The sequence below is a fragment of the Manis pentadactyla genome, chromosome 5 (genome assembly GCF_030020395.1).
Source record: "Manis pentadactyla isolate mManPen7 chromosome 5, mManPen7.hap1, whole genome shotgun sequence".
Classification (NCBI taxonomy): Eukaryota; Metazoa; Chordata; class Mammalia; order Pholidota; family Manidae; genus Manis; species Manis pentadactyla.
In genome coordinates this window covers 154,443,705-154,468,754 of record NC_080023.1, presented here as the reverse complement: position 1 = coordinate 154,468,754, position 25,050 = coordinate 154,443,705, and the positions used below count along the sequence as shown (strand labels likewise).

General features: G+C 47.5%; 2 protein-coding genes across 2 annotated transcripts; both read right to left on the bottom strand.

The window, feature by feature from the left end:
- Window positions 1-3,283: 3,283 nt before the first annotated feature.
- BPIFA1 (BPI fold containing family A member 1) lies at window positions 3,284-9,483 on the bottom strand. The gene is made up of 9 exons (XM_036900955.2): window positions 9,451-9,483; window positions 8,466-8,628; window positions 8,114-8,273; window positions 6,581-6,688; window positions 6,110-6,259; window positions 5,085-5,169; window positions 4,417-4,480; window positions 3,983-4,057; window positions 3,284-3,459 (listed from the first exon to the last, which is right to left on the bottom strand). The coding sequence occupies exons 2-8, from the start codon at window positions 8,611-8,613 to the stop codon at window positions 4,017-4,019; spliced, it is 756 nt and encodes a 251-aa protein (XP_036756850.2). The 5' UTR covers window positions 8,614-8,628; window positions 9,451-9,483; the 3' UTR covers window positions 3,284-3,459; window positions 3,983-4,016.
- Window positions 9,484-14,330: 4,847 nt separating this feature from the next.
- Window positions 14,331-23,880, bottom strand: BPIFA3 (BPI fold containing family A member 3). The gene is made up of 7 exons (XM_036900579.2): window positions 23,524-23,880; window positions 19,263-19,413; window positions 17,150-17,257; window positions 16,350-16,499; window positions 15,091-15,175; window positions 14,594-14,657; window positions 14,331-14,476 (listed from the first exon to the last, which is right to left on the bottom strand). Exons 1-7 carry the CDS (start codon window positions 23,645-23,647, stop codon window positions 14,331-14,333), a joined length of 828 nt encoding a protein of 275 aa, XP_036756474.2. The 5' UTR covers window positions 23,648-23,880.
- Window positions 23,881-25,050: the final 1,170 nt, after the last annotated feature.

Sequence of the window (25,050 nt, the reverse complement as noted above, 5' to 3'; positions counted from 1 at the left end):
GGAAAATAAATTTGCAGAAATAATGGTTCACCATTTCCAAAGAAGTCTCAGCTCCCAGAATGGCAGTCTGAGGAGCTGTGGGGGCCCATCACCCAGCAGACGAACATAACTGATAAAACTATGAAAACCCAGGCTCCCAATTTCAGATCTGACATGTAAAGAGCTTAGAAGTCCCCCCACCTCCTCACAATAAGAAAAGAACTCAACAAACTAAAAATCAACGACTCTTTTATATCCATCGGAGAATCGAGGTTTAGGAGACATCCAGGAATCTGACGGATACGCGAGTCATCTCCACTCGCTTACCTGCGCCCAGTTATACCTACCTCTTTTTTGTTCTCTCAGCGAGAGGAAATGTAGGAAGAAGGGCAAACTGGTCCACAGCGTCTGTTGCTGAAAGGCTTGATTTGGGAGGCATAGAGAAGGGTCTTGGAGTTGCATATGAAAAGATCATTGATGCCCTGGACGAGAGTCATATTTTTGGAGAAGCCTGAGTTTTAAGGGACTGGAAGAGGAAGGGATATAAAGAAGCTGAGACTGTGAATGCAGATAAGACTTGTGAAAAATCGGATGCATGAGGAAAGAAGCACGGGGTCACCCAGGCTGGAGAAGGTTGTCCCCTCAAACAAAAAATGAATATATTATCATTATTTGAGGTCCTTAGAGGACTAGACCAATCCTTCCACTCCACCAGTGACGGTACTGAAGCTTTGGGGTGTAAGTGACTGCCATCCCCAAATCCAGAAAGATAGATGAATACAGAATTACAGCCAAGATCAGCAGGTAAGCTGTAATTCAGGTAAGAAGCAGAGGCTGCTGGAGCCAGTAACTGGTAGAAATACTTAAAAGGTAATTATGCCAAGTTGCTAAAGGCTGAGTGTGCACTGGCTTGAGAGTTAAAAATTCATGAGGACCCAGTCTTAAGGTCTGTCTACTGTTTTGACAAATGTCCTTTGGGAGAAGACTGTTCATATTAGCTGAACTCTGAATCAGGTCAAATAAGGGCGGCCTGGAGAATGGGGTCCTCCAGGGAACTAACAGGCAGGCCAGGTAATGGCAGTTCTGTGGCAGCGAGGCTTTGGAGCTGTTCCGGTCCTCTTCTGCCTACCTCCAGGGACTTCCAGCTACTGATTTCATTAAGATCACAGGCTTTTGGTTTCCAGGTCTGTTGTGGAGCTGGAAAGTGAGAGATGGGACGAGGGTAAGGTGAAATGCCACAAAGCTCATTGTTCTTACCAAGGTTCAGCGATTTTTACGGAATAAACACCCTCCTTCTGATTGCTGTGAGCCTTTGGTTAATTTTGAGAACTCTAAAAATGTTGGTTCTGATGCTTTTTTTTGGGTGGGGAGCCATTTTCCCGTTGCTTTTATGTAGGAGAGAATTTTTGGAGGTCTTTAATCTGCCTTCATCATTGATGTCCTTCTAGAGAGTTTTTAAAATGTGAAAATGTTGTCACTAAAAGGTATGAATGTGGTCTGATGAAGCGGATGACCTGTCAGAGTGTTTTCTACCCACGGGAATCTTAGACTAGTTAGTTAGGAGTTGAAATTGTTAGGGGAGGGGAAAGATCCATTTGTGGGCTGTAGGAAGAAGTCCAGGGGAGCAAGGACAAAATAGCATCCGGAGATGAGCAGTGGATGTGTGTCCAGGAAAGAAAGCGGTTTGGTGCCGCAGTCAGAGGGCAGCAGGACCCGCGCTGATGGTCCCTGGTGTGGTGTGTGCACCTGTCTTATCCAGCTTGATTCTCAGGGCCTCAGCCGGACTCTCAGGCTTGACCTGATGCCTACCCCAAAAGGACAGGAAGGCGACTAATGCTTGGACTCGTCCCAAGCCCAATCAGGTCCTCATTGCTGGTTTCCAGTCTGGAGGGTCCTTCTGTAACTCAGGTCACTGACTAGGTGGACACTCACAATGATCAATCAGCTGCTTACAGAATTTAACAACTCATCCTGAGCTGGAAGATCTCCCACTCTGTAGATGTGGGAGATGACTTCTCCTTTAAATTCTCAGCAGAAGACATACGCTGGTTTCCTGCAATAAATCTCGCAGTTCTAACCTGCAGGACTGTCCTCCCACAGAGCCGTGTTGCTTGGTGGCAACAGCAGGGGGAGATGGTGGCAGGTCTGGATGCGATGGCAGATATTATGGCAGAGTTTGAAAAACACCACTATCAATCTGCTCATTCTCACATGGTCAAGCCAATGGGGTCTCCCAAAGAGTGAGGGACAAGGTTTTCTGTGAAGTCTGGGATGTTTCAGTCCTTGATTTGCCTTTTTGTCAAAGACCTTGTACAAGTCATTCACTTATACCCCAAAGCCTCAGTTGCTCACTAGTGGAGTGGAAGGATTGATCTAGTCCTCTAAGGACCTCAAATAATGATAGCATATTCATTTTTTGTTTGAGGGGACAACCTTCTCCAGCCTGGGTGACCCTGTGCTTCTTCCCTCGTACATGTTATATGGAATAATATGTGTCTTATCTGTATTCACAAGTCTTATCTGTATTCACAGCCTCAGCTTCTTTATATCCCTTCCTCTTCCAGTTTCTTAAAACTCAGGCTTCTCCAAAAATATGACTCTTACCAGGGCACCAATGATCTTTTCATATGCAACTCCAAGACCCTTCTCTATGCCTCCCAAAACAAGCCTTTCAGCAGCAGATGCTGTGGACCAGTTTGCTCTTTTCCCTACACTTCCTCTTTGTCGTCTTCATCATCCTCTTGCTGAGAGAACAGAAAAGAGGTCAGTACAACCAGATGCAGGTAAGCGAAAGAGGAGTGGTAGATGACTTGCGTATCCATCAGATCCCTGGATGTCTCCCTCAGGGTCTCCCAGCCACTCCCACGCAGCATGGCCACAGCTAAAGGCATAATCTTCCTGCTGAGATCAAATCATCTTCCCGCTTTCACAGTTACCTTCAGGCTACCCAGCCTGAGAGGTGCACGGGAGGCTCGCCTGCTCCTGCACCCACACCTTTCCAGGTCTGCCTCCTGAACATCTCTCAAATACACCATCGTCAATTCTTGTGTGGCAAACTTGTGTGTCATCATCTCTGCCTGGAATGTTCCATCTACCCAAACACCCTCTCCACCCATCCACTCTGGAATCCATACTCATCTGAGCATCTCCCTGTCTTGCTTAAAACCATTCAGATCTACAATGTAAAGTGCAAATTCTGTGCTAAGGCTCTAATCACCCAGGCCAGGGCTCTTTCCAACCTGTGAACCTTCGAGTGATGGTGAAGAATGACAAGACCCCCTGTGCAGAGAAAGAGCAATTTTATTTCATGAGAACCATGGAATGTAACCCATGCCTGGTGGGAAAGGAAGGGGAGCAGTTTCCTTGGCCAGAGGGCTGCTTTGGTTTCCAAGTAGTGGCTTTGTTGTTCAGGACATGGGCCAGCCTTTTGGAAGCCCTCAGGAGCTGGACAGCAAGTAGATTGAGCAGCAGGGAATGGTTCTGTTGGGAGAAGACCCTGGTCAGAATGGAGACTCGAGGTGACTGAATCCTGTTGATATTGGCTTATCATCAAACCTCCCCTCCCAAGACAGGGGAAGAGTATGAGACCCTGGGGCTAGGGGTCTTGTCTCAGCCACAAGGGGAGCCCAGGCCGGGGGTCAGGGGGCAGCCTGTGCACGTGTTTGAGTGAGTGTATCCACATCTGGCTGTGTGTGGCGGGTTTGCATATGTGTGTGCAGGCGCTGGTGTGAGCCTCTGTGTGGCCATGTGTTTGTTTGACTGTGATGTGTGTGTGTGTGTGTGTGTGTCCACGTGTATGTGTGTTTTTCTTTGTCGCCATGTTGCAGTGCCACCTGTGTCTTTCCACCTCTGTCAGCATCTCTGTGGCCTTCCCTGTGCATGTCTGTGCATGTCTGTGTGGCTGTTTGTCTTTCTCTTTGGATGTCATTGTCCAAGTGCCCTGCTGTGTCCTACCAGGAGCAGAGCAGCAGCCTCCAAGTCCTGGAGAGCAGGCAGCACTCACCAGGCCAGTGGAGGCGGGGTGCTTCCTGGAAGGCTTAGACCTTGATGATAAGTTCCTGCCCTTGGATCAGCGCCTCTGGAAAATGAAAAAACAACCACCACAGAGCAGAATGATGGTCTCAGTGTGAAGGAGTCCCTGGATATCCCACATTGCTGCCGAGGGCTGCAGCCAGCGAAGGGGAACTGGGAGGGCCATCCTTGCTGGGGGTTGGTGGGGGCAATGCCTCCTTCCTCCGAACAGCCCAGCTAGTCTCAGTGTCGGGGCCGATGTGTACCTGAACATTATCTGAATGAGTCAAGACAAACAAGCAACCCCAAATGGAAGAGCTGAGGATGAAGGGCTCTAGCTATCCTATGGTGTGCTAGGACAGAGCTCCCTGGGGGAAATCTCTGCTCCTGCAGAGGGAGAGAGAGGGCTTGGAAGGGGATACTTACCAATAATATTGTGCACCAGGGTGATGTCCAGCAGGCTGAGAACCTTATTGACCAGAGGACACACCTGACCCAGGGCAGAGAGGGGATTGAGGCCAAGTCACCTGCAGGGAGACCCTGGGAGCAGCACCAACCCCAGGATGGAGTCTCTCGGGAGATTTCCTATCATTTTCTGTGTCTAAGAGTGTTTGATTCTAAGCAATTCCACAGATGAATGGCTCACACAGCCATGCTGGGCAGAAGGAGAAATGAAGGCATGTGTGTGAAGTGCCAGTCCTACAGTGAGCTGGCATCCACTCTGTGATACGACATCTGTTTCTAAACAGGGTGGGCTGCTCTGGGAGGAGTGGGTTTCTGGTTAGAGGAGGCCCACCATCCTAGGCTGGAAGAATGCTTGTCTGCTGCCACAGAGGCGATGGACTGGGAGCCTCTCAGGGCAGAGGCCGATCCATTTCAGCTACAGTGTGGACACACACTACAGGAGTAGGAGCCAATCAAATGCATTTTGAAGGATGGAAAGAAGCATGGATAAATGGGTCAATGGACAGATAGACAATGGATGGAATTTACTTATCAAACTGAGGGGCTCAGAAAAGCTCACCCCAGGGGCTGGTTTAGTCCGAGATGCTCTAAGACCCGAGGACCAGGAACCCCCACTTTTATCCTCTTACCTTGCCCTGCACCAGGTTAGGAAGCACATCATTCAAGATCCCAGTGAGACTGTCAAGAAGGCCTTGAACAGGGAGGGGAGCAATTCTGAAAGAGAAAAGCCGTGGAGTGGTGCAGCGGCCTGGGGCTGGTATGGAGCAACCTTCAGCAGGCCCACTGTGCCCGCCACAGACTCGGCAATAAGTAACCGAAGCTGGGCCTTGCCCATCCATCCACACATGCTGCCAAACACCAAGGGGCCTGTCCACAGGGAGTGACAGGTCACACAGCAGTACACATAGTAGGTATGTGTAGAATAAACACATAGCTCCAGTACATAGTAGGTATTCTGTGAGCCTTTGTAGAATCCAGAAATGGAGGACAATACTTAGTACGTAGTTGTCATGAGGATTCAACAAGATGATACATGTAAAGCACAATATATGTGTTCAGTAAATGTTAACCATGATGAGGATAGCTCCTGCATATTACGAATGGCTCAGTCTCCCCTGTGGCAGGTAAATAAAACAAGAAACCCAGGTAGGCTCCATGACTGTTTTGCCACTTGCTGGGTTACAGTACATTCGCACCTGTTATCTTAGTGGAGTCAATCAACAAGCCCAATGTAGGCCCATATTACAGTTATCTGAGTAAGCTGACACTCAAACTGGGGAAGCACTGTCCAAGCTTACACAGAAACCCTCCAAATCTCCACGTGCCATCATGGTAGATGGGGCTTGAACCCAGATTTCTATTTGTCTAATTCAGAATAAAATTGGCTAGCCCAGCCTAAGAAGGGATAAGTGATAATTTACCTCTTCAGCCAGGCATCCACCCATCCATCCATCCATCCATCCATCCATCCATCCATCCATCCACCCATCCATCCATCCATCCACCCCTCCATCCATCTTCCCTCCCTCCTACCCATCTGCTCAGCCTTCTCTCATCCTACTCATCCATTCTCCCAGTGTTTCTTCTTCCCATCTACCCACTTACATCCCATCCTATTGTCTCTGGTCAGGAGACGCCACCCCTCTGGCCTTACCCATTGAGCAGGGAGATTTTCAGGCTGCCAGGGGAGTGAGTACAGTCGCCAAGGACCAGGTGGGTCTCCCCTTGTCCATCTTTCACAGTTAAGAGCTCTGCAGTGATGTTGAGCTTCACAGCCAGCTTTAATAGACTTCCGGTGAGGGGCCTGCAGAGGAGAGAGGCTGCTGCATCTGGCCCTCCACGTCCCAAGGCAGAGGAGGCTTTTCTCCTTGCTTGGAGTGCCAGCCTCACCTCCTTCCATCTTGCCCACAACCATACTCATCTTATTTTCAAGTAAGGAGAACCAAAACTCAAAGAGGTGAAGTGAGTTGTTCCAAGTGGCCCAGGGCACTCAGCATAGCAGCAAGTGAGCTGAAATTGGAGGCTCATGTCTGCCAGACTCCATTGCCCCATTTTTTGGCTACCCATGCTCATCAGGGTCTCCTTTGGTGAGCCATCCTCCCATCCTCCCTTGGGGCCCACTTACGTATTCACATTGACAGTCAGGCCCAGAGGGATGGTGACATAGAGACGATGGCCGTCAGGGCTCTGCACAAGGCCAAGTTCCAGCACCTGGGGATCTGTGATCTTCAAACTGCCCAGAGCACAACATTGGAGAGAAAAACATTAGCTTCTCTAGTCCCAAACCTAGAAACCACCTTTAAGCCAATTGTACCCATCCCAGAGATGAAGCAACCTATGAAGTGGAGTGAGAAGGCAGGAGGGGAGTCTGGCAGCAAAAGCCACTTGGGTTCTAAGGTGCATTAGTCTTACCCAGCCTCTGCGCTGGGTCAGATCCTGACACATCCATGACCCACTCCTCATCGAAGCCTGTGAGGTATTCTGGGATAGAAACTGTATCTGGATTATATTTGCACCCCACTATGCCATCCCAGGGCCTTACAAAGAAAAAGGGCTACTCCGTATTGGTTGTCTTTGTGGATTGGTGAGTGGGTGAGAAGATGGATATGTGGGTGGATGCGTGGGAGAGTATGTGGTTAGAAGGAAGAATGGATGGAGGGATGGATAAGTGGGTAAGTGGGTGATGTATAGGCAGGTGGAGTAAGTCCTTCACAAACATTTATGGGTAGGAATCACTCGTTCTCTCATGACCTTCAATGACAGGTTAGTCAATAATGTTTATCATGGTTATTGAGTAGCAGGAAGTCAGGGAGAACCGAGAGAGGACGGGGTAAGCTTCTTCTCTGAGCCAGCCACTGTGCCAGGTGATCACATCTTTTCCAGTCCTTTTTTCTCTGTGGGTAGCATTATCTCCATTTTATAGATGGAGAAACCAGGCACAGAGAGACTGAGTGTCTGACCTCAGGTCACCCAGCAATTCATGGTGATTGGAAATCAAACTCAGGGCTATCTGTCTGTCTCCAAAGCAGGGGAAAACACCTGGGCAGGTAGGAGTCTTGCAAGTGGTTTCGATGCAGCCCTATGACAAGGTCAGCCCGCCGGCACAGGCCCCAGACAGCTCTCGGGTGTCTCAAGGGAAACACCATATTACATAATTCCATGGACGTCCCTGTGACAGTGTGATTGAGGGCAGAATCTTAAATTTTCTAGCCTACATAAAAGGCCACCTGCATTCTAAGGGATTACACAGGTAAGGAGAACAAAATTACCACTGTGTAATGGAAAAAGCCTCGGCTTTGGACTTAAGTAAATTAGAATTAGATCCATCACTCTGCATCACGCTAGTTGTAGGAATATAGGCACCTTTCTGTGTCTCAGTTTTTCCATCTATAAACTTGGGATTATTAAACTGATCCCAAGGGTTGTCACAGAATTATAGATGATGATGGGGACTCAGGACATGCTTCAGGACTGGGAAAAATTGCTGGTTCAAGAGGGCCTGCGTTCCCTGCCAGACTGTGAGAAGGGTCTCGGTCTGAGTCCTGGCCTCATGTCCGTACCACCACCTCTCTCTCCCTCCAGGCCCCTGCCTGAGGCTCTTGGATTTCCAGCAGGGGTTCTCTGTGGGGGACCAAGGTCCTATTTTAGAGCTACTCACTCAACGATGTTGTTCAGGAGAGAGGTCACTGGACTCAGTCCACCAAGCAGGCCCCCAAGCAGACCACCGGAAGTGTCTCCTTTACTCTTCACGATGTCCAAGAGTGGGAGATTTTTGAGAATGTCTAACAGACCCTCAGAGAGCAGGCCACTGCTGAGACCTGGAAGTGGGTATAGGGATCCTTGGGGATCAGACCTGACAATTCCAGATCCTCAGCCTCTCTCCCCTGTTGGATGGTTGGTCTCTCTCTCTCTTACACACACACACACACACACACACACACACACACACACACACACACACACATACACACACACACACCTGACAGAGCATGTCACAGACTCCCACTTACCATTTGCCAAGCTTCCAGCAAGATCTGTGGGATTTGGGACCAGGGCCGGAGTCAGAGTGTCACCCAGCGGTGCGGGCAGGGCATTCAGCAGGGCTGCGGCCTGGGCCAGCAGTCCGCAGAAGACAACGAGACCCCCCATTTTAAACATCTTCTTTCCTGGTATCTGTGGAGAGAATGTGTTACAGACACAAGAGAGAACTCGCCCACTGTCTGCCCCTGGCCCACAGAAGGCCAGGGAGTGAATAGCAATAGGGCTGCTCCCAGTCCTTTCCCAGAGATGACCAAGCCTCTCACAGGCCTTTTTGGCAGCCAGTGGAGGTGTCCGAAGCTGGAGCTGGTACCTACGCTTTGGAGATGCCTGGCTACTTGGGCAAAATTCCATCAGCTGGTTGTCGGCCAAAGCACTATCATGGCTGGCTAGAATTGAAAGGGCTTTTTGGTCCAAAGAGCCAGTTGTGGCCTCCCTGGGGAGGCGAACTTGGATTGGACTCTCTGAATCTCTTTTGGGAAGTAGACATTTTATGAATCCAATGGAAGCTAAGGACCTTACTTCCAGAAAAATGAATCAAAATATATAAAATTGGGTGAATTTTAGGAGATTTGTAGATGATGGTCTGAATCCGCAATGGCAACCTGAAAGTTAAAACTTGTGCCACAGAGATTTTGATTTAGGGTTTGAGTAGCATGCCTGGGAAGCAGCCCTACCATGGAGTCTCAGCAGCGCACACCTGCAGTTGCGTGCTCCCCGTCACCATCAGATTCCTGCTTCTACTTTCGAACGTTTCTACATCTATATTATTGGTCTCTTAGGGAAGCAGAGTGAACAGCCATCCCCACGCCCCTCTAAAATGGCCAGCCCTGTTTCTCTTGAAAGACCTCCAGCGAGGGATCCTACATGCAGTCAGCCAGTGGCTGCCCCCCAGTCAGGAGCCTGGCAGCCCTGACACCCAGGACAGGGAGCGCGAGCAGAACGGGCCAGTCTCACCTGGCTTCGCAGGTCGTGGCAGCTGTCCTGTCTCCTCCCTCTCCTTCTTGCTTCTGCCAAGGAGGCAGCCTCTTTTATAGTGTGGGAATCAGGAAATACATGATCAGACGATGGGGTTTCTAGATAATTCAGACATCTGCAACCTGGTGGTGCCTTTCAGGGCTCTCCAAAATAAATAATTGTCAATCACATTAGTAGGTGGCAAAGCTAAGCCATTTGATCGACAGGTTAAACAGAAACACTTGAGATGGGATGTTAACATTTCACGGTTTCATGAGTGGGGCTAAGGCTGGGAACCCACACTCCAAGGTGGGCTGGCAGATCAGATTTGGAACACCAGGGGAGGCAACCCGCTGGAGCCCAGGAAGGGGCCCTGGTCTCATAGCTAGGCCCCTTTCCATTCTTGGTGTCGTCCTTTTTCTCCAGTTGGAGGACTCTTGTTCCCAAAGTGTTAAAGAGTCAACCTGCCTTTAGTTTCACTACACTTGGGTCCTTGTTTTCTGAGTCCCTGTTGCTTGACAGTCATGTGCTGGGGTCTGTACATCCTCATCAGAGCCCTGGTGGGAGGGGTTGCTGCTCCTCCTTTAAAGAGGTGGAAACTGAAGCCCAGTGGAGACAAGTACCCAAAGACTCAGAGAGGATGGGGCAGAGTTAGAACTCATCTCACTGGAAAAACATAGCAGTAAAGCAGTGTCAACAGCTAACACTTGCTGAGCTTTTGCTGTACATTGGGCCCAGCATTGTTTGGAGTCCTGTCACATGTGGCTGTCAAGGAAACATGGTCACAGACACCCTCTGTCCTTGAATCCTGCTCACCGACTGGGGTTTCCGTTGTTTCCCTCCCATGCCGGAATTTGCCTGAGGAGCAGCAAGGGCATGAGACCCTTTTCAGGAGCCCCGGAAGGATGCTCTCATCAGTGTTTCTTGGACTCTTACTCTCCACCAACCCAACACGGGGAATTTCGTAGTCTTGGGGGCAGATAATCTTGCTTCAATTTATCACATACCTGCTGATCTTGATGTCTCCTATGCTCTTAAAATGGAAAAGCCCAGGCTTAAAAAATTAATCAGGATCAAGACCAGTTCCATCACCTCCAAAACACCCTCATACTGTCCTTTTATAGTCACTCCCTCCAGCCACCCACTGTGACCACTGACCTGTTCTCTGTCACTGCCATCTACCAAGACCCAGGCTTGGGAAACTCAAAAGACTTCTTTCTGCTGCTGCTCAAGTCAACCTTCCATTAAACCACAGGAGCTGCGTGTTCCACTGCTCCTGAGCAGGGCGAGGGTCATGGGGCATCAGGAAATGTGGAAGGACATTCCTTCCTACATGTCAGATTGTGATTGTGGAGCCTTTACTGTGTCATTTGTGAATCAAGAGAACCATTTTCAAATGGCAGAATTAATTTTATTTTTCAAGGGGCTTTGACCTACCAAGGGACAAGGTCTATTCTCCAGAACTCGGGAGTAGGATGCGGGTTCTGTTCCCTGGAAGCAAGTTCAGGTGGGAGGCTGAGTGTGAGCGGGGTCTTCAGATGGCCTTGGAAACCCCAGTGGTTTTGTTGAGGGGCAGGGGGAAAAGGGTTCAAGAAGACATAGGTGCCCCGACTTTGATGAGAAAATATATTTTCTTAAGCAGGTTGCTTAAGGCAAGTTCTACTTCTCTTGGAGATCAATCTTCCCTCTTACATTTATAGCTAATAATAATAACTTTCTATGGGACATGAAACATCTTCCCTGTGGGGACACTGAAGCTCAGGGAGGACAGTGACCTGCATGTCACTATCGCTGCCTGACACCTCAGCTAGGAAAAGGTCATGTCAGACTGTTGTCTGGGGCTGTCTGGCTTGTGCTCTCATCTCCAACAGCAAGTTTGTGTCGCAGAATCTTCAGTTCTGAAAGCACCTGCTCATGTTCTCTGGAGCTTCCCCACTCCTGAGCAATCAGACCACTCTGAGTTCCAAGCCCAGCTTTGCCAGGGACTCTGGGCAAGGTGCTTCCCCTCTTCCAGCCTCAGTTTCCTCGGTTAGAACATGGAGCTCCCAGGGCTGTGTTGAGGTTTAAATGGGGAAATAGGTAACTTGCTGCCTACTACCTGGCATGGAATCAGAACTCTAGAAAGGCATGGAAGCTAAAGGGCACAGATGGTAGGGGCTGGAACAAGCTTTTCAGCACTTGGGGCTGAATTTATGCTTAAATTACCCCCCACTCCGGACCCCGGTAACATAATAGAGGCCTATTATGCAACAAGCATTTCCAGGAGAAACATATGAGTCCTTGGTCTGTGATCCTTAAAATGTAAAGAAAACAGAATGTGAGAAACCAAAGAAGGCTCCTGAGCCACCCTTCCTCCCCACCAAGGGTCAGGAGGAAGGCAGACAAAAGCTGCCTTCACCACGGGTCCAGGGGCCTTGCTGGAGGACGCTCCCCCCACCTGCCCACACCCCCTCCATGTTTGCTTTTTGAATCATGAGCAGGAAAAAGCCCACAAACTGAAGGCTGTCAAGGGGAATCCTCTGTGTGAACATGGGCGTTTAGGGTTGCAAATCCCCAGCGAAGCATTTCAGATTAAGGAGTCTGCATTGAAGGATGGAGATGGGCGGCTCCGTTGCTCTAGTCTCATCTCTGAGCTGGTGACACTTCCTTGTTTGAGCTTGCCAAACCAGCTGAATGCATATTTCATCATTTTCCCCTCGTTATGTGTGTGTCAGTGGGTGGGGTATGTTTGAAGGGAGGGAGGGAAGACTAGAGGTGGGATTCACAGTGGTCAGGAGTGTGGGCTCTACAATCTGGCTGCCTGAGTGCAGCCAACTTAGTCATTTCCATGCTGTGTGACGGTGGGCCGTGGCCTTCCCTCTCTGAGACTCAGTATCCTCATGCATTAAATAGGATAGCAGTTTTGTTCCTCATGCGGTTGCCATGAGGACTTGATGAGAAGCTGAATGTAAGCTCTGAGCACCAAGCTTGGCACATGCCAAGTGCTTATATGTGTGTGCTACTATTATTAATATGTATGTGTGTTATTTCCCCATGATTTCTCAGTATGCTTTCCCTCCCCTTGGGTGGAGGAGGGCGGGAATCAATATTTAAGAATTGAATACTTGTTAGTCAAATAATTATTTTATTAAAATAACAAAATGTTTTATTATCAAATAAAATATTAATCAAAAGAATTAAGTGACTTTCAATAAGCATTTCCCATGGACCTAGCACAATGTAAACACATGACAAATATTTTTTCACATACTCCTATAAACATCCTGCATGGTAAATATTTTCTGGTTAAAAATATTTTGTTAAAGTATAACCTACATAAGAAGAATGCACATACACAATCAGCTCAATGAATTTTCACACACTAAGCACCCTCCTCACAACCAACACACAGAACGAGAAGCAGAACATTACCAGTTCTCCAGAAGTCCCCTTGAGAGCTTCCTGGTCACTAACCTTCTCCCCAAGGGTCACTGCTGTGCTGACCCTCTGATAGCACGGACTCATTTTGCTGCTTTTGAGCTTTGTATAAATGGGAGCTGCAACATGTGATCTTTTGCATCAGGCTTTATGATGTGCGTGAAATCCGTCCATGTGGTCGTGTAGTTGTAGGTCATTTTCATCACTGTAGAGCGTTCTGCAAGGTGACTACCTCACCAGATATTTACTCATTCTGTTGATGGACATTTAGGGAGTTTTTGGTTTGGGAGTTATTATGACCGTTGTGGCAATGAGCGTTCTCATACATGCCCTGTGATGTGCACTCGCGTGTACTTCTGTTGTGTGTAACTGGGCATGTGATTGCTGGGTTGTAGGGCAGGCAGATGTCGCTTTAGGAGAGGCTGCCACCCAGTTTTATGAAGTGATGGTACAATTTACCTCCCACCCACAATGTGAAGGCTCCTGTTACTCCCCATCCTGTAAGATTCCTCTTCCCACTTTTCAGGTGAGGAAGACCAAAATGTAAAGTGCCTTGTCCCAAACAGAAGACCAGGATCCATCCACTCATTTAACCTCAGATGTTTGCTGAGCTCACACTCAGAGCGAGCCCTAAGCTGGGGGGCTGGGGGATCATCGGTCACCCTAATGCACGTGGTCTGTATGCTTTTCCCCTCTGTCACCCTTTCTCTGCACTCCCTTGAAGCTCAGCAAAGTGCTTGGCACATAGTAGGTGCTCAATAAATATGGGTTGCATGAATAACGGAATGGGAAATTTCAAGAGGACCTTCCCTGCATTGATGAGCAAATCCATAGATGGGCTTCTGGCTGCAGAATATAGGAAAGAAAGAGTGTTTTCTCTGCTATTCTAGGCTGATGAGCAAACCCAGGTATATTTAGTCTCAAGAAGGACCTTCACCAGGTCTGACTTCTGTAACCCAAACCTCAGGGCTCAGGCAGGGGGACCTCTGCCCCCTTCAGAGCTAGAGTTTATTATCAGGGAGGACATTCACAGGGCCTACAGGAAGGGTCTTCAGGGCAGAGGAAACCCCACTTTGAGGGAGACTTAAGGCTCTAAGTTGTGGAATCCCTTTCCCATCATTAGTAGGCAGCTGGAGACACTCCAGCTTGGTGTTGGGAAGGGGTGGCTGGCTTCACAGTTGGTCGAGTTGTTGAGCAGCAGCCTGTGCTGTAAGAGAAGAGGCAGCATCCATCCCCAGCTTGCACCCCCCTCCAGCCCAGGCCCACACCGCAGGGGACTCTCACCCATCCATGCTGACCAAGGGTTGGTGCCAGGAGCATGCACATTAAAACTCTTCTCAAATAACATCTAATTATTTGCTACTTGTTTTCTTCCATTCACCAGACTATGAGCTCCATGAGGTGGGGGACTGTGTCTATTTTTCTGCAACTGGAGTGGCGTTGGTCTCGGGTTTGGGGTGGGACTAGTGCTTCCTAAAGTCCTGAGGGGAGGTCTCAGAAGTAGCTGTGGTCTCTGGTAACCTAGAGGTCTGGGTGACTTGGCGGGGCACAGCCTGCTTGGGCAGAGCGCCTGTGTTGTCCCAGCCCTCATGGGGGGGCAGTAATGGTTCTTAGAGCATGGACAGACACCCCTCAGCAGGCCTCAACGGGAGCTCCAGTTGGGGGTACCTCTTTTAGACATTTGCCAGTCCTGAGTCCTTCTCCCTGGATGGATGTAGACACTCACCTATGAGGCTTTTCAACAGTTTTACATCCAACCGTCTGAGGATTTCACCGACCAGAGGACATACCTGGGCCACCAGTACAGAGAGAAGGGTCAAACCAGGGACTGGGAAAAGACAACTAGAGAGCCTGTGGCTGGAAGCTTAGACTCCACTGGATCTCCCCAAGGAATTGTGGCAAGAATGGCTTAGCTTCCTCGTATTGCACGCCAGCTACATGCCATGCACAGCACTTCCAGGCTTTGTCTCTGAAGTCTCATGACAACTCCATGAGTCAGGGACTGTGATGGTTCCTGTGCTACAAACAGGGAAACTGAGGCTCAGGGAGACTAAGTCCCTTAACCCAAGAGCATAGCCATTAGATGGCAAAACTGAAAATTTCAATTGAGATCTTTCAGATTCTAAAGCCCAAAGTGTGAAACTCTGTTAAATTGCCAATACATATGCCCTGAACCTCAGACTGGAGGAGGACCAAAGTGAAAATATTTTTTCTCAGACTTACCTGACTTTCTATCAGGTATGGGAGGACTTTTTTCAGGTTCTCTCTGAGGTTATGGAGAAAAGGTTTCATCTTTTGTGAGATGTTTCTAGAAAGAGAGGTAGATGCACAGAACAGGTAAATACAGGCAATACCAACGTTAGGTGCTATGTGCTCAGCCCACCCTATGTAAGAGGCACTGTTGTTGAAATAGTCAAAAGCAGCAATTCAGACAGGTGATGGGACTTGTTCATGGTGATGCAGCTCGTAACTGCTGATTAAACTAGAACCGAGTCAGCAGAGCTCCAGAGCCCAGACTCTTTCCCCTGCACTGTCCTCCCCGTGAGTGTCCGGCATGATCTAGGCATTCAGTGAAGGTCTGACGAATACATGAATGGGCATCCACGGAGGACTTTGCTTTTAGTATTCTGGAATTACAGATGGAAATCAGACACAAATCTTGCCCTTGAGGGACTCACAGTTTGCAAGGTTGACAGATTTGATCAGCCACTGTATAGATCTATTTTACACTCTATTAATAAATACATTGTATAAATAGCTCTGATTTTTATGTCCTGTTCACTAGCATCAAGCACATAATAGGTTCTCAGTAAATATTTGTTGAATGAGTAAGTGAAGAAGAGGAGCTTTAGAGAAGGGAAGGACATTCCAGGTAAAAGGATCAGCATGTGCAAAGGCACGGTGGTGTGAAAATATATGGTCTGTTGATGGAGAGGTAGGTCCTTTAGAGAAACTAGAGGGCCGAGGGCTGCAGAGGGGGGCAGGGGAGAGGACAAATAGGGTCTTGAGTGACATCCCAGAGTTTGCTCTTCATCCAGAGGGCATTGGAGAACCATTGGAAAGTTTGGAGCAAGGGCTGGGGACATGAGCAGATTTCTGTGCTAGGAAGTTATTTCTGCTACAGGAAGAGCATGAAGGGAAGGAAGAGAGGTCTGAGTCAGGAAAAACTGGAGGAGGGTCCACAGTGGTCCAGGAAGTAGACTGTGAGGCAGGGCAGGGCTGCCACTGTGGGGATGGAGAGAAAGGGAGCTAGTGAGGGCTGCCTGCAGGTCATCAGTGGGGGCCAGTGAAGATGGGCTGTGGACAGTGAGGAGGAGGACATCTGGCTTCTGGGTGGGTGGCAGGGCCATCACAGGGATGGGCATTTGGGGTAAGGAGCAGATCCTGGGGAAAGGGGGATATCTGTTTTGGGCTCATTCAGGAGGTGGTGGAGACTGGTCGTGAAGGGGCTCAGCCCTGGGAAGGGGCAGCTGGGACCTTACTTGGTTAAGACTGTTGTGTGGGAGCTGCTGGGCTCCACGTGGCAACTGCCTATCACCAGCTCCCTCCGGCCAAACTCATCTTTCTCCAGCCAGAACTCCACAATGAGGATCATGCATGCATGCGTCTTTACAATCTTGTTATCGAAGGGCCTGGGGACGAGACAGGAGGAGGAGGGCAGGAGAGGGCAGGAGATGGAGGAGGAGGAGGAGGAGGAGGTGGTGGAGGCAGCTAATGCTAGAGTGATTGTTACAGTAAACCAGCCTGGCGGTGCTCCAGGTTGCCTGCATGTTAAATCCTGCAGGCAGTGATTAAGGAGAAAACTGCTATTAGAGTGGCTCTGAAAATCCTTTAAATAGATTAGATTAGGGGTCTTTGGTCATTCAGAAGTTGAGAGTTAATTTTATTTAAAAGATCTTTACCCTTTAGCTGTGGCCTCCCTTTCCTTGGGGGCAGCAGATGTTAAAGGATAGTTTGCACAGGAGGAGGGAAGGGTTATGAGATAATTAAGGTGTTTCTCTTTTAAAAAATCTGTGTAGTTAATTCACACAGGTTTCAATGAGCAGATGACCTGCCTCCACTGACCAGTGATAGCCATCCACATTTCAGCTGAAGAGACCAAGTCTCAGAGATGGGAAGGGACTTCCCTGGGTCACACAGCAAATGAGTTTGGAAACCAGGATTTGAAACTAGGTTGGAGTCAGAAAGATCGGGGTTCCCTAGGTTGCCAAATTCCCCTCAGCTCCCAGGTTCCCACTGAGGAGGAACAGTGCCTCTCAGACCCCTCTTCTGTATGACTCACAGTCTAAAGTCAATGTCAAATTCAAGTGAGATATTTGCCAAGAACCACTCCTTATGGAAAGACATCCGGATCCCGCCGTAATCCAGCTGAATGTTGGTGATGTTGGCGCTATACAAATAAAGAGCAGAGAACCCATCAGGGTGAGGGGCCTTGGATGTCAAGGCCTTAGGCTGACAAACAAGGCTGGTCTATTTATGAAAAGTGCCTGGCAGTGGGATTTGGAGTCAAATCCTTTCAAAGATGCATTGAGGGCAAGAGCCACCTGCAGGAGTCCTGGGCTGCAAGCTGTTGCAGAGTGCCCCTAGCAGTTCTACACACCTGATGTGTGTAACCCGTGGCGAGCTGCAGACCCAGACCTGAGCCTGTTCTCAGGCCAAGCCTCCCTTCTTGGTAGATAGCCGACACCATCTGCCCAGGTGTCCAGACCCGAACTCCAGCAGTTGTCTTCAACTTCTGTCCATCACTGACCTCTACATTCAATCCATTTACTAATCTTCTTGGCTCTGCTTGCAAAATATTTCCTGAATTTGGCCCCTACCTATCATCTTTGACCCCAGTCACTTTAATCTGGTCTAGGACACCATCACTTCTTGCCTGGAGAAGTTCTAGTTTCTCTCTGGATTCCTTGCTATAATCTTGGTCTGTCTGCAAACTATTCTCCATACAGCAGCCAGCAGGGTCCTAATACTTACCTATCCTTCAGCATTCTCTGAGGTTTCCCACTGCTCTGGAATAAAATTAGAATTCCACACTATGATCTCTAAGGCCTCCATGGCCCCATCTCTCACCACCCTCTCCCTTGCTTATCTAGCCACACAAGACTTTTCTTCTTCCTCAAACACATCAATCTCTTTCCTACCTCAGGGCCTTTGCACTCACTGCTCCCCCACATCTTTCCTATCACTTACTTCTCTTCATTCAAGTTTCCACCTGGGGTAACCTCATTAGAAAGGTCTTCCTGGTCAGCCCCTCACTCTCACCCTTTACCCTGATAAATTTGTCTTCATAACATATCCCTCCACCTGAAACTAGTTATTTACTTTCGTGGCCTATCTCACTAACTAGAAAGGTGGCAACCATTTGTTTATAACTGCATTCCAAATACCCAGCCCATGTCCTGGTACACACTAGGTGCCCAATGAATAGTTATAATAATTGTTAAGAAATGAACACAGGGAGGTGAATGTGTCTCCACATGTCAAGGAAAACCCTGCAAATGAGGACTGGTGCTCATTGAAATGGAGAGAACAAGGGACCTGACTCAGAGAGAAGGGAGTTCAAGGGCACAGTGGGCTGGAATAGTGGTGCTGCACTTGAGCAGCTGTGAGACTGGGAAGCTGAGGAGGCTGTATCCCTCAGGAGGAGGAGGAGGAGGAGGAGGAGGTGAAAGCAGCCAACGCTAGAGTGATTATTACAGTAAACCAGCCTGGCGAGGCTCCAGGTTGCTGACCTGCCTTGTCCCTCCAGCCCCTCAGCTCTGCCCTCTGACCCAGAGCTTTATAAAGGGTCCCAGGTTACAGGCTTCAAGAGGAAGGAGTGAAAATGGAGGTGAGCACGACAGGTCCAGTTTTGCCAAGTTAATCATAGCTACTGATGGCTGTGCATCTACTACGTGTAGCACAGAAAGTTCCCAACAGCTCCCAGGGCCAGGGACAGTCCTTATGTCCACTTTACTGTTAAGGACTCAAGGCTGCAGCTCAGAGAGCTCAAATGCCTTGCCCAGAGTCACACAGCTGTCAAACAATAGAGTTGGGGTTCAAATATCTGATCCTAGTCCTGGGTATCTTTGCCACCCCAGATGTTGGTGGCTGTGCTCTGGATATCCATGTTATATATGAGGCTGGAGTGGTCCAGCAATTTCCCCAAGGTTGGTGGCAGACCTGGAATTTAAATGCAGAAACCTTTACTCCCAAGTCTTCACTTTAAATTACCCTGTCATGCTGCCTCCCCAAACGACCCCCCATTCAGGCTTGTATTGGGCCTTTCATCTCCTTCTTCCAATCTTCCTTCCTTCCCTCTTTACCTGCCTTGTCCCTCCAGCCCCTCAGCTCTGACCTCTGACCCAGAGCTTTATAAAGGGTCCCAGGGTCAGAGATGGACTTCAGGATCTCACCTGCCTTCTTGCTGCTGCTGGAGGCCCGTGCTCCCGATTAGCCAGCCCACCATCCCCAGAGCCGCCTGCCCCAGGGCATTCAGACTGTCCAGGACACGGATATTCTGGATTCTGTCCTCTGTGTTGTGCTTCATGAGGCCCTGGGCAATAACTGGAAATGGACAAGGGACCAGTGATGTTGCATGATGACATGGAAAAGATGAGGGGTTTGAAGTCAAAAGGTCTAGGTTGTGGGCTGGTGCATCCACTTCTTGTTCAGTGATTGGTGCTTGTCACCCCCATCCCCCCACTAAAATCCATATTCTTCATCTGTGAAATCCCACTTTGCAGGGTTGATGACAGACACCTGTGGAGGGTGTGGGAGGCAATAGCTGCTCAAAGGAGATATTATGGTTGAAAGTTCACCCAGTGCTGTATCTCTGAATCTGGAACACAGAGCTTAGCAGAATGTAGATCACAATAAACGTTAGTTGAAGAGAAAAACAGGTGGGCAAATAAGGAGAGAATAAATGTAAATCTTCCCACACAGTGACCAGAATGAACTTCAGGACTGAGTGGAGCTACCAGAATAAAGAAATGAATTCCAAAAGGGAAGAGAATTTTAAAAGCTATGGACACGCTTAAATCCTGCCTCTCTTGGCTCTAGACTCTCATGTTTGGGAAGAGCCTCGGCTCTGAGCAGCCTCTGAACTCACCATAAGACACATTTATTTCACTGACTTGACCTGCCCCATGGACGGAACCACACTCAGAACTATGGGTTACGGTAGAGCCTTTCCAAAAGGAGAAAGGGAAAGAAACCTTGTTTTCTCTCACTTTCTTTCCTCTACCGCCCAGACTGCCTTTCAGCACCCCATGTTTCTGCTGCCTACAAATGAGCAAGGGTGTCTAGAGTCATAATCTGGGTTCAGATCCTGACTCTACTACCTCCCTGAGTCTTGACTTTCTCATTTGTATAATAGAGGCAGTAATAAGACCCGTCTCATAGGATTCTTGTGAGGAGGACTGAGATCATCCATCCAAGAATATTTATTGAGCTTCTATTGGATGTCAGCCCCTGCGCTGTGTACACTGAAGATACAAACCAGTTTTCTGCCTATTAAGGGAGACATATATTAAACAAATAGTTTCAAGGACAGAGTGCAACTACAGATATATCTAGAACTCTTATGTCTAGAACTCTTAGTAGTTCTTGGTTGATGATGATAGCAGTGCTTGGGAATTTGTGAGCAGCAGACACTGATAGTTGCCAATCCAATATCTGTTTATCCATATCTGTCCATTTCTCTGTTCATCCATTTATCCAACCTCTCATTCATCTTCCATCTATCCAATCTAACCAATATTCACCCATTAACCATTAATCCATCCTTCCATCCATCTTCCATCTGTATGTCCATTTATCTATCTATCCATCCATCCTTCCTCACATCCATCCTCCATCTATCCAATCTATCTAATATATACCCATCTATCTATCCATCTTTCCATCCATCCTTCCATTCCCCCATCCTATCATTTCCATCTGAACCCTGTTTTGATCCAGGCACTCTTTCCAATCCCCAGTCTAGATGCGGTTGTTGATCTTCTGAGCCATCATTACCTGATGACTTTTTCAGGTTCAAAGTTGACATGTAACCCAAGTGGGCTCTATCAGGCTTAACAGAAGATGGTATGTTTCTTGTTTGAGGGGAAGGTTTCTTTCCCTTTCTCCTACTGGAAAGGAGCAAGGAAGTCTGTAGCTCTAATGGCCACTGGCCACCATTTTCCTACCACACTGGGAACCAGCATCCTGAGGATGAAACCATCATGAAAACAGTGCTACAAAACGGACAAAATCTGGTTCTGGATGGCACCTCTGAGCTTATGATTGAAACAAATGTGGAGCTTGCCCTGCATTCAGGTATGTGAAATAATCTTTAAAAAAAAATTGTTTAGGCAACATTGAGTTGGGTTTTCTGTTACTTGCAGCTAAGCACCTGAGCTGATAAGTGAGAGGTGGTTGTGGTGATATAGTCACAGCTGAAAATGCACTTTGCACATGCTTTCCTTCATTTAAATCTTACAACCAGCACCATGAAATAGCATTCTAACTGCACTGATTGTAATGGTGAGGGTATCTGGGCCCGTGACTACATAAATATATTTGATAACCTAAATGAAATGGAGGCATTTTTGGCAAACCACAAAATGCCAAGTTGTGATGAGGGGAAATGGGAAACATTGACAACCTAAAACCATCAAGAAATAAAAATGGTATTTGAAGACTTCATTCCCCAAAAGCTTTATACTTAGATTTTTTGGGGAAGAGTTTTACCAAACTTTTATAAAGAGGTAATTGTGAAAGAAAATGGAAAAAGAAGAGGATGCAAAATTCACTTTATTAGTTAGTACAGCTTGCCTAGTTTTAAGAACAGGGCAAGGAGAGAAAAATTTGCAAAAATCCTAAATGTATTATTAACAACAAATCTAGTAGCTAATAGTCCATTAAAAAAATATAATATTACATTATGCAATGTGTTTTAGTATGACACATAAATACATCATAGTACATTACAAAAATAGTATATTATAAATATAAAAGAGTACATTATAAATATATCATTATAGAACATTATAAGAGTTTCATATTTATTCCAGAAATGCTGTGATGGGTTCAACATAACATCTATTAATACAATGTATCATGTTAGTGGGTTAGAGGAAAGAATGAATTAGTTTTTAACGCAGAAGAACATTTTTTAAAGGTCAAGACTGATTTATGATTAAGAAAAATACAGAAAACTAGGAATATAAGCAAACTTTCCTTAACATGATAAAAACTACATTCTAAAAACCTACAGAAAGTGTACTTAGTGGAGAATTCTAGACATATTCCCATTCCTATATGAGGCCTAAGCTATACCATAAAATAAAAAGGCACAAGAAGTATAAGGTTTAGAAGAGATAAAACTGTCACCATTCACAGATGATATAATCCTCTAGACAGAAAACCCAATAGAGTAAATAAGACACACTATTAGAACTAATAAGAGGTCAGTAAGACTTTTGGATAGCAATTAATTAAAAAAATCAACAGCTTTCCTCTCATCTGTACTAGCAGTACCATCTAGAAAATAAAAGAGAAAATTAGGTAATATTTACTTTAGCAACAAAAACTTAAACTTCTCTAGGAATCAACTTAACAAAGCATGCTCAAGACATTTATAGGACTTTAAATTTCTATTAAGGGATGTGAATTAAGAATAACTGAAAGACAAACTAAGTTTGTAACTGGGTGACCTAACATTTCAGCAGAGAACACTCTCTGTGCACACACAGAGGAAAGGTCGTGTGAGGACACAGCAAGAAGGTTGCCACCAGTAAGCCAGGAAGAGAGGTTTCACCAGAAACCAGCCCTGTGGGCGCACTTGATCTTGATCTTCCAGCCTCCAGAACTGTGAGAAAATACATGTTTGTTATTTAAGCCACCCAGCCTGGGGTACCTTGCTGTGGTAGCCTGAGCAGACTGGTAGAGATGGACACTCTATCCTGTTCTGGGAAACATGGGGAGAGAGGTGCACTCATTTATTACTGGAGCAGGTATAGATCAGTAGCCATTCCAGAGAGCAACCTGGCAGTCTTTAGTTAAATTGAGTTTGCGCCTGCCATCTCCTTCTGGGTATATTCTAGAGAAATTCTCCCAGAGGTCCTAGCAGGGAGACATGTGAGGGTGTTCATCTCAGTGTAGTTTATAATAGTGGGGAGTCAGAGACAATTCAAGTGCCCATCCTTAGGGAAATGGCCAAGTGGTGGTGAAGTGAAAGAATCTCATAGACTTCCCTGCGCCCATCCAAATCAACCCATGTCAACAGCATAAAGTTCAGTGAAAACCACAGGATTTATACGGCAATACCACTTACATAAATCAAAACACTGCATGTTTTACAAGGAGATGGGTGTATTTAAACGTAAGTTAAACACAATAAGGAAGAAGGAGATGGGAGTGAGAATAAGAGGTAAAGGGCAAAATAACATAAAACAAGACACAAGAGGGACTTTGCCATGATTCATGATAATGATGATCAACTCAATCTCAATTCTCTGTACTTGAAGTCTAAGGAAAAAGGAAGCAAAGATGCTAAGTGACTGACTGAAGGTTACATAGTGAATCACAGGTGGGACCCAAGCAAGGCAAACCACTAGTGGGGCCGAGATGATGCCTCCTGCCCGCCCCCTGCCCTCCACCCCCACCAGCGGGCAGAGCACAGGCTTAGCTTACTTCTAGCCAGAGCCGATTTGCTGTCCACGTGGGCCTTGGCCAGGCCAGGCCCGGGTTGCCTGTGCAGTGCCCAGCTCAAGGACAGCAAGTGGAGGAAGACCAGGAGCCTCCAGAGCAGATGCATCTTGGGTTCTGGGACCTGTGGGTGTCTAGAAGGGTCAGATGGCACCTAGGTGGCTGGCTGCGGGTATGGCTGCCTAGATAGATGGACTCATGGTTTTCTATGGGAGGATGACACCAGAGTTAGCCCCCAGCATGCTGCAGGGAAGTGTTGTGATGGGCTGTGGCAGCTGCCACCAGGGCTTGCTCACCTGGTAGGGGCAGCGGGTGGAACCCTGGGGGAGGTCAGATCCAGAGAGAGGCCTCGTTGCTTGGAGACACCCAGTAGAGCCCACTATTGGGTCATCCAGCAAGAGTCCTCTCTCAGATCCTGCACAGGCTGGATGTTGGTGACTCTCAGTGAATGAATGAATGAAATGAGGATGCCTAATCCCAGGCTCTCCAAGTGGACTAGGACTTCCTTTCTTTTTTTTTTTAATTTTTAAATTAAGGTATGATTGATATACACTCTTATGAAGGTTTCACATGAAAAAACAATGTGGTTACTACATTTACCCATATTATCAAGTCCCCACCCACACCCCAATGCAGTTAAGGGCAAGATCATCTGCAATGCCTACCACAATGCTTGCTTGCTCAAAATTAAGTGCTCACAAATGTTTATTGAGTGATTAAATGACATGAATGAGTGAGGATGGCTTATCCACCATCAGATGATAAGTTTCTGGAGGGCAGGGTGTGAATTTAATTAATCCTCACATGACCAGTGCCTCTCATGTTTATTACATGGTAGTTACTAATGGATGTTTTATTAAATGATACAAATGAATGAATGAATGAATGATTGGATGGATGGTTTATGGATAGGATTTAGGAGGGGGACAAACAACCTTGAAGCCAAAGCATTAGGCTTACTTCATTTCTCTGGGGTTGGGGATTAGAGAAAATTCAGTTCAAATCCCCCTATTCTCATCATCTCAAGAACTGGCACCAGAATCCATCCAGCTGCTCTGGCCCTAGCCCTTGGAGCTGCCTTGACTCCTTCATCTCCTACAACCATGTGTCAGGCAATCCTGTCAACACTTCCAGAATCTGACCACGTCTAACAGCACCTCCTCAGCCACCATCGTCTTGACCTGAGACATTGCAGGGGTGTTCTGCCTGGCTTTCCGGTTTCTTCCCTTGCCCACCTACAATCTCTCACACAAGGCAGCCTGAGCAATCATTCTAAGACATAAGTCAGACCGTGGCACGCCTCTGTTCAAAACTCTCCGAGCTTTCCCACTGCACACAGAGCAAAAGCCAAACTCCAGGCGATGCCTCTAAGGCCCTGCAGGCTCCCCCGGTATTCTCTCTGACCTTACCTCCTACACTCTGTCCCTCATCTGCTCCCCAGCAGCCACACAGGCCTGGGGAGTCTGGGTCCCACAATTCAGCTTCTGTGAGCTCTGAGACAAAGGCATTTGT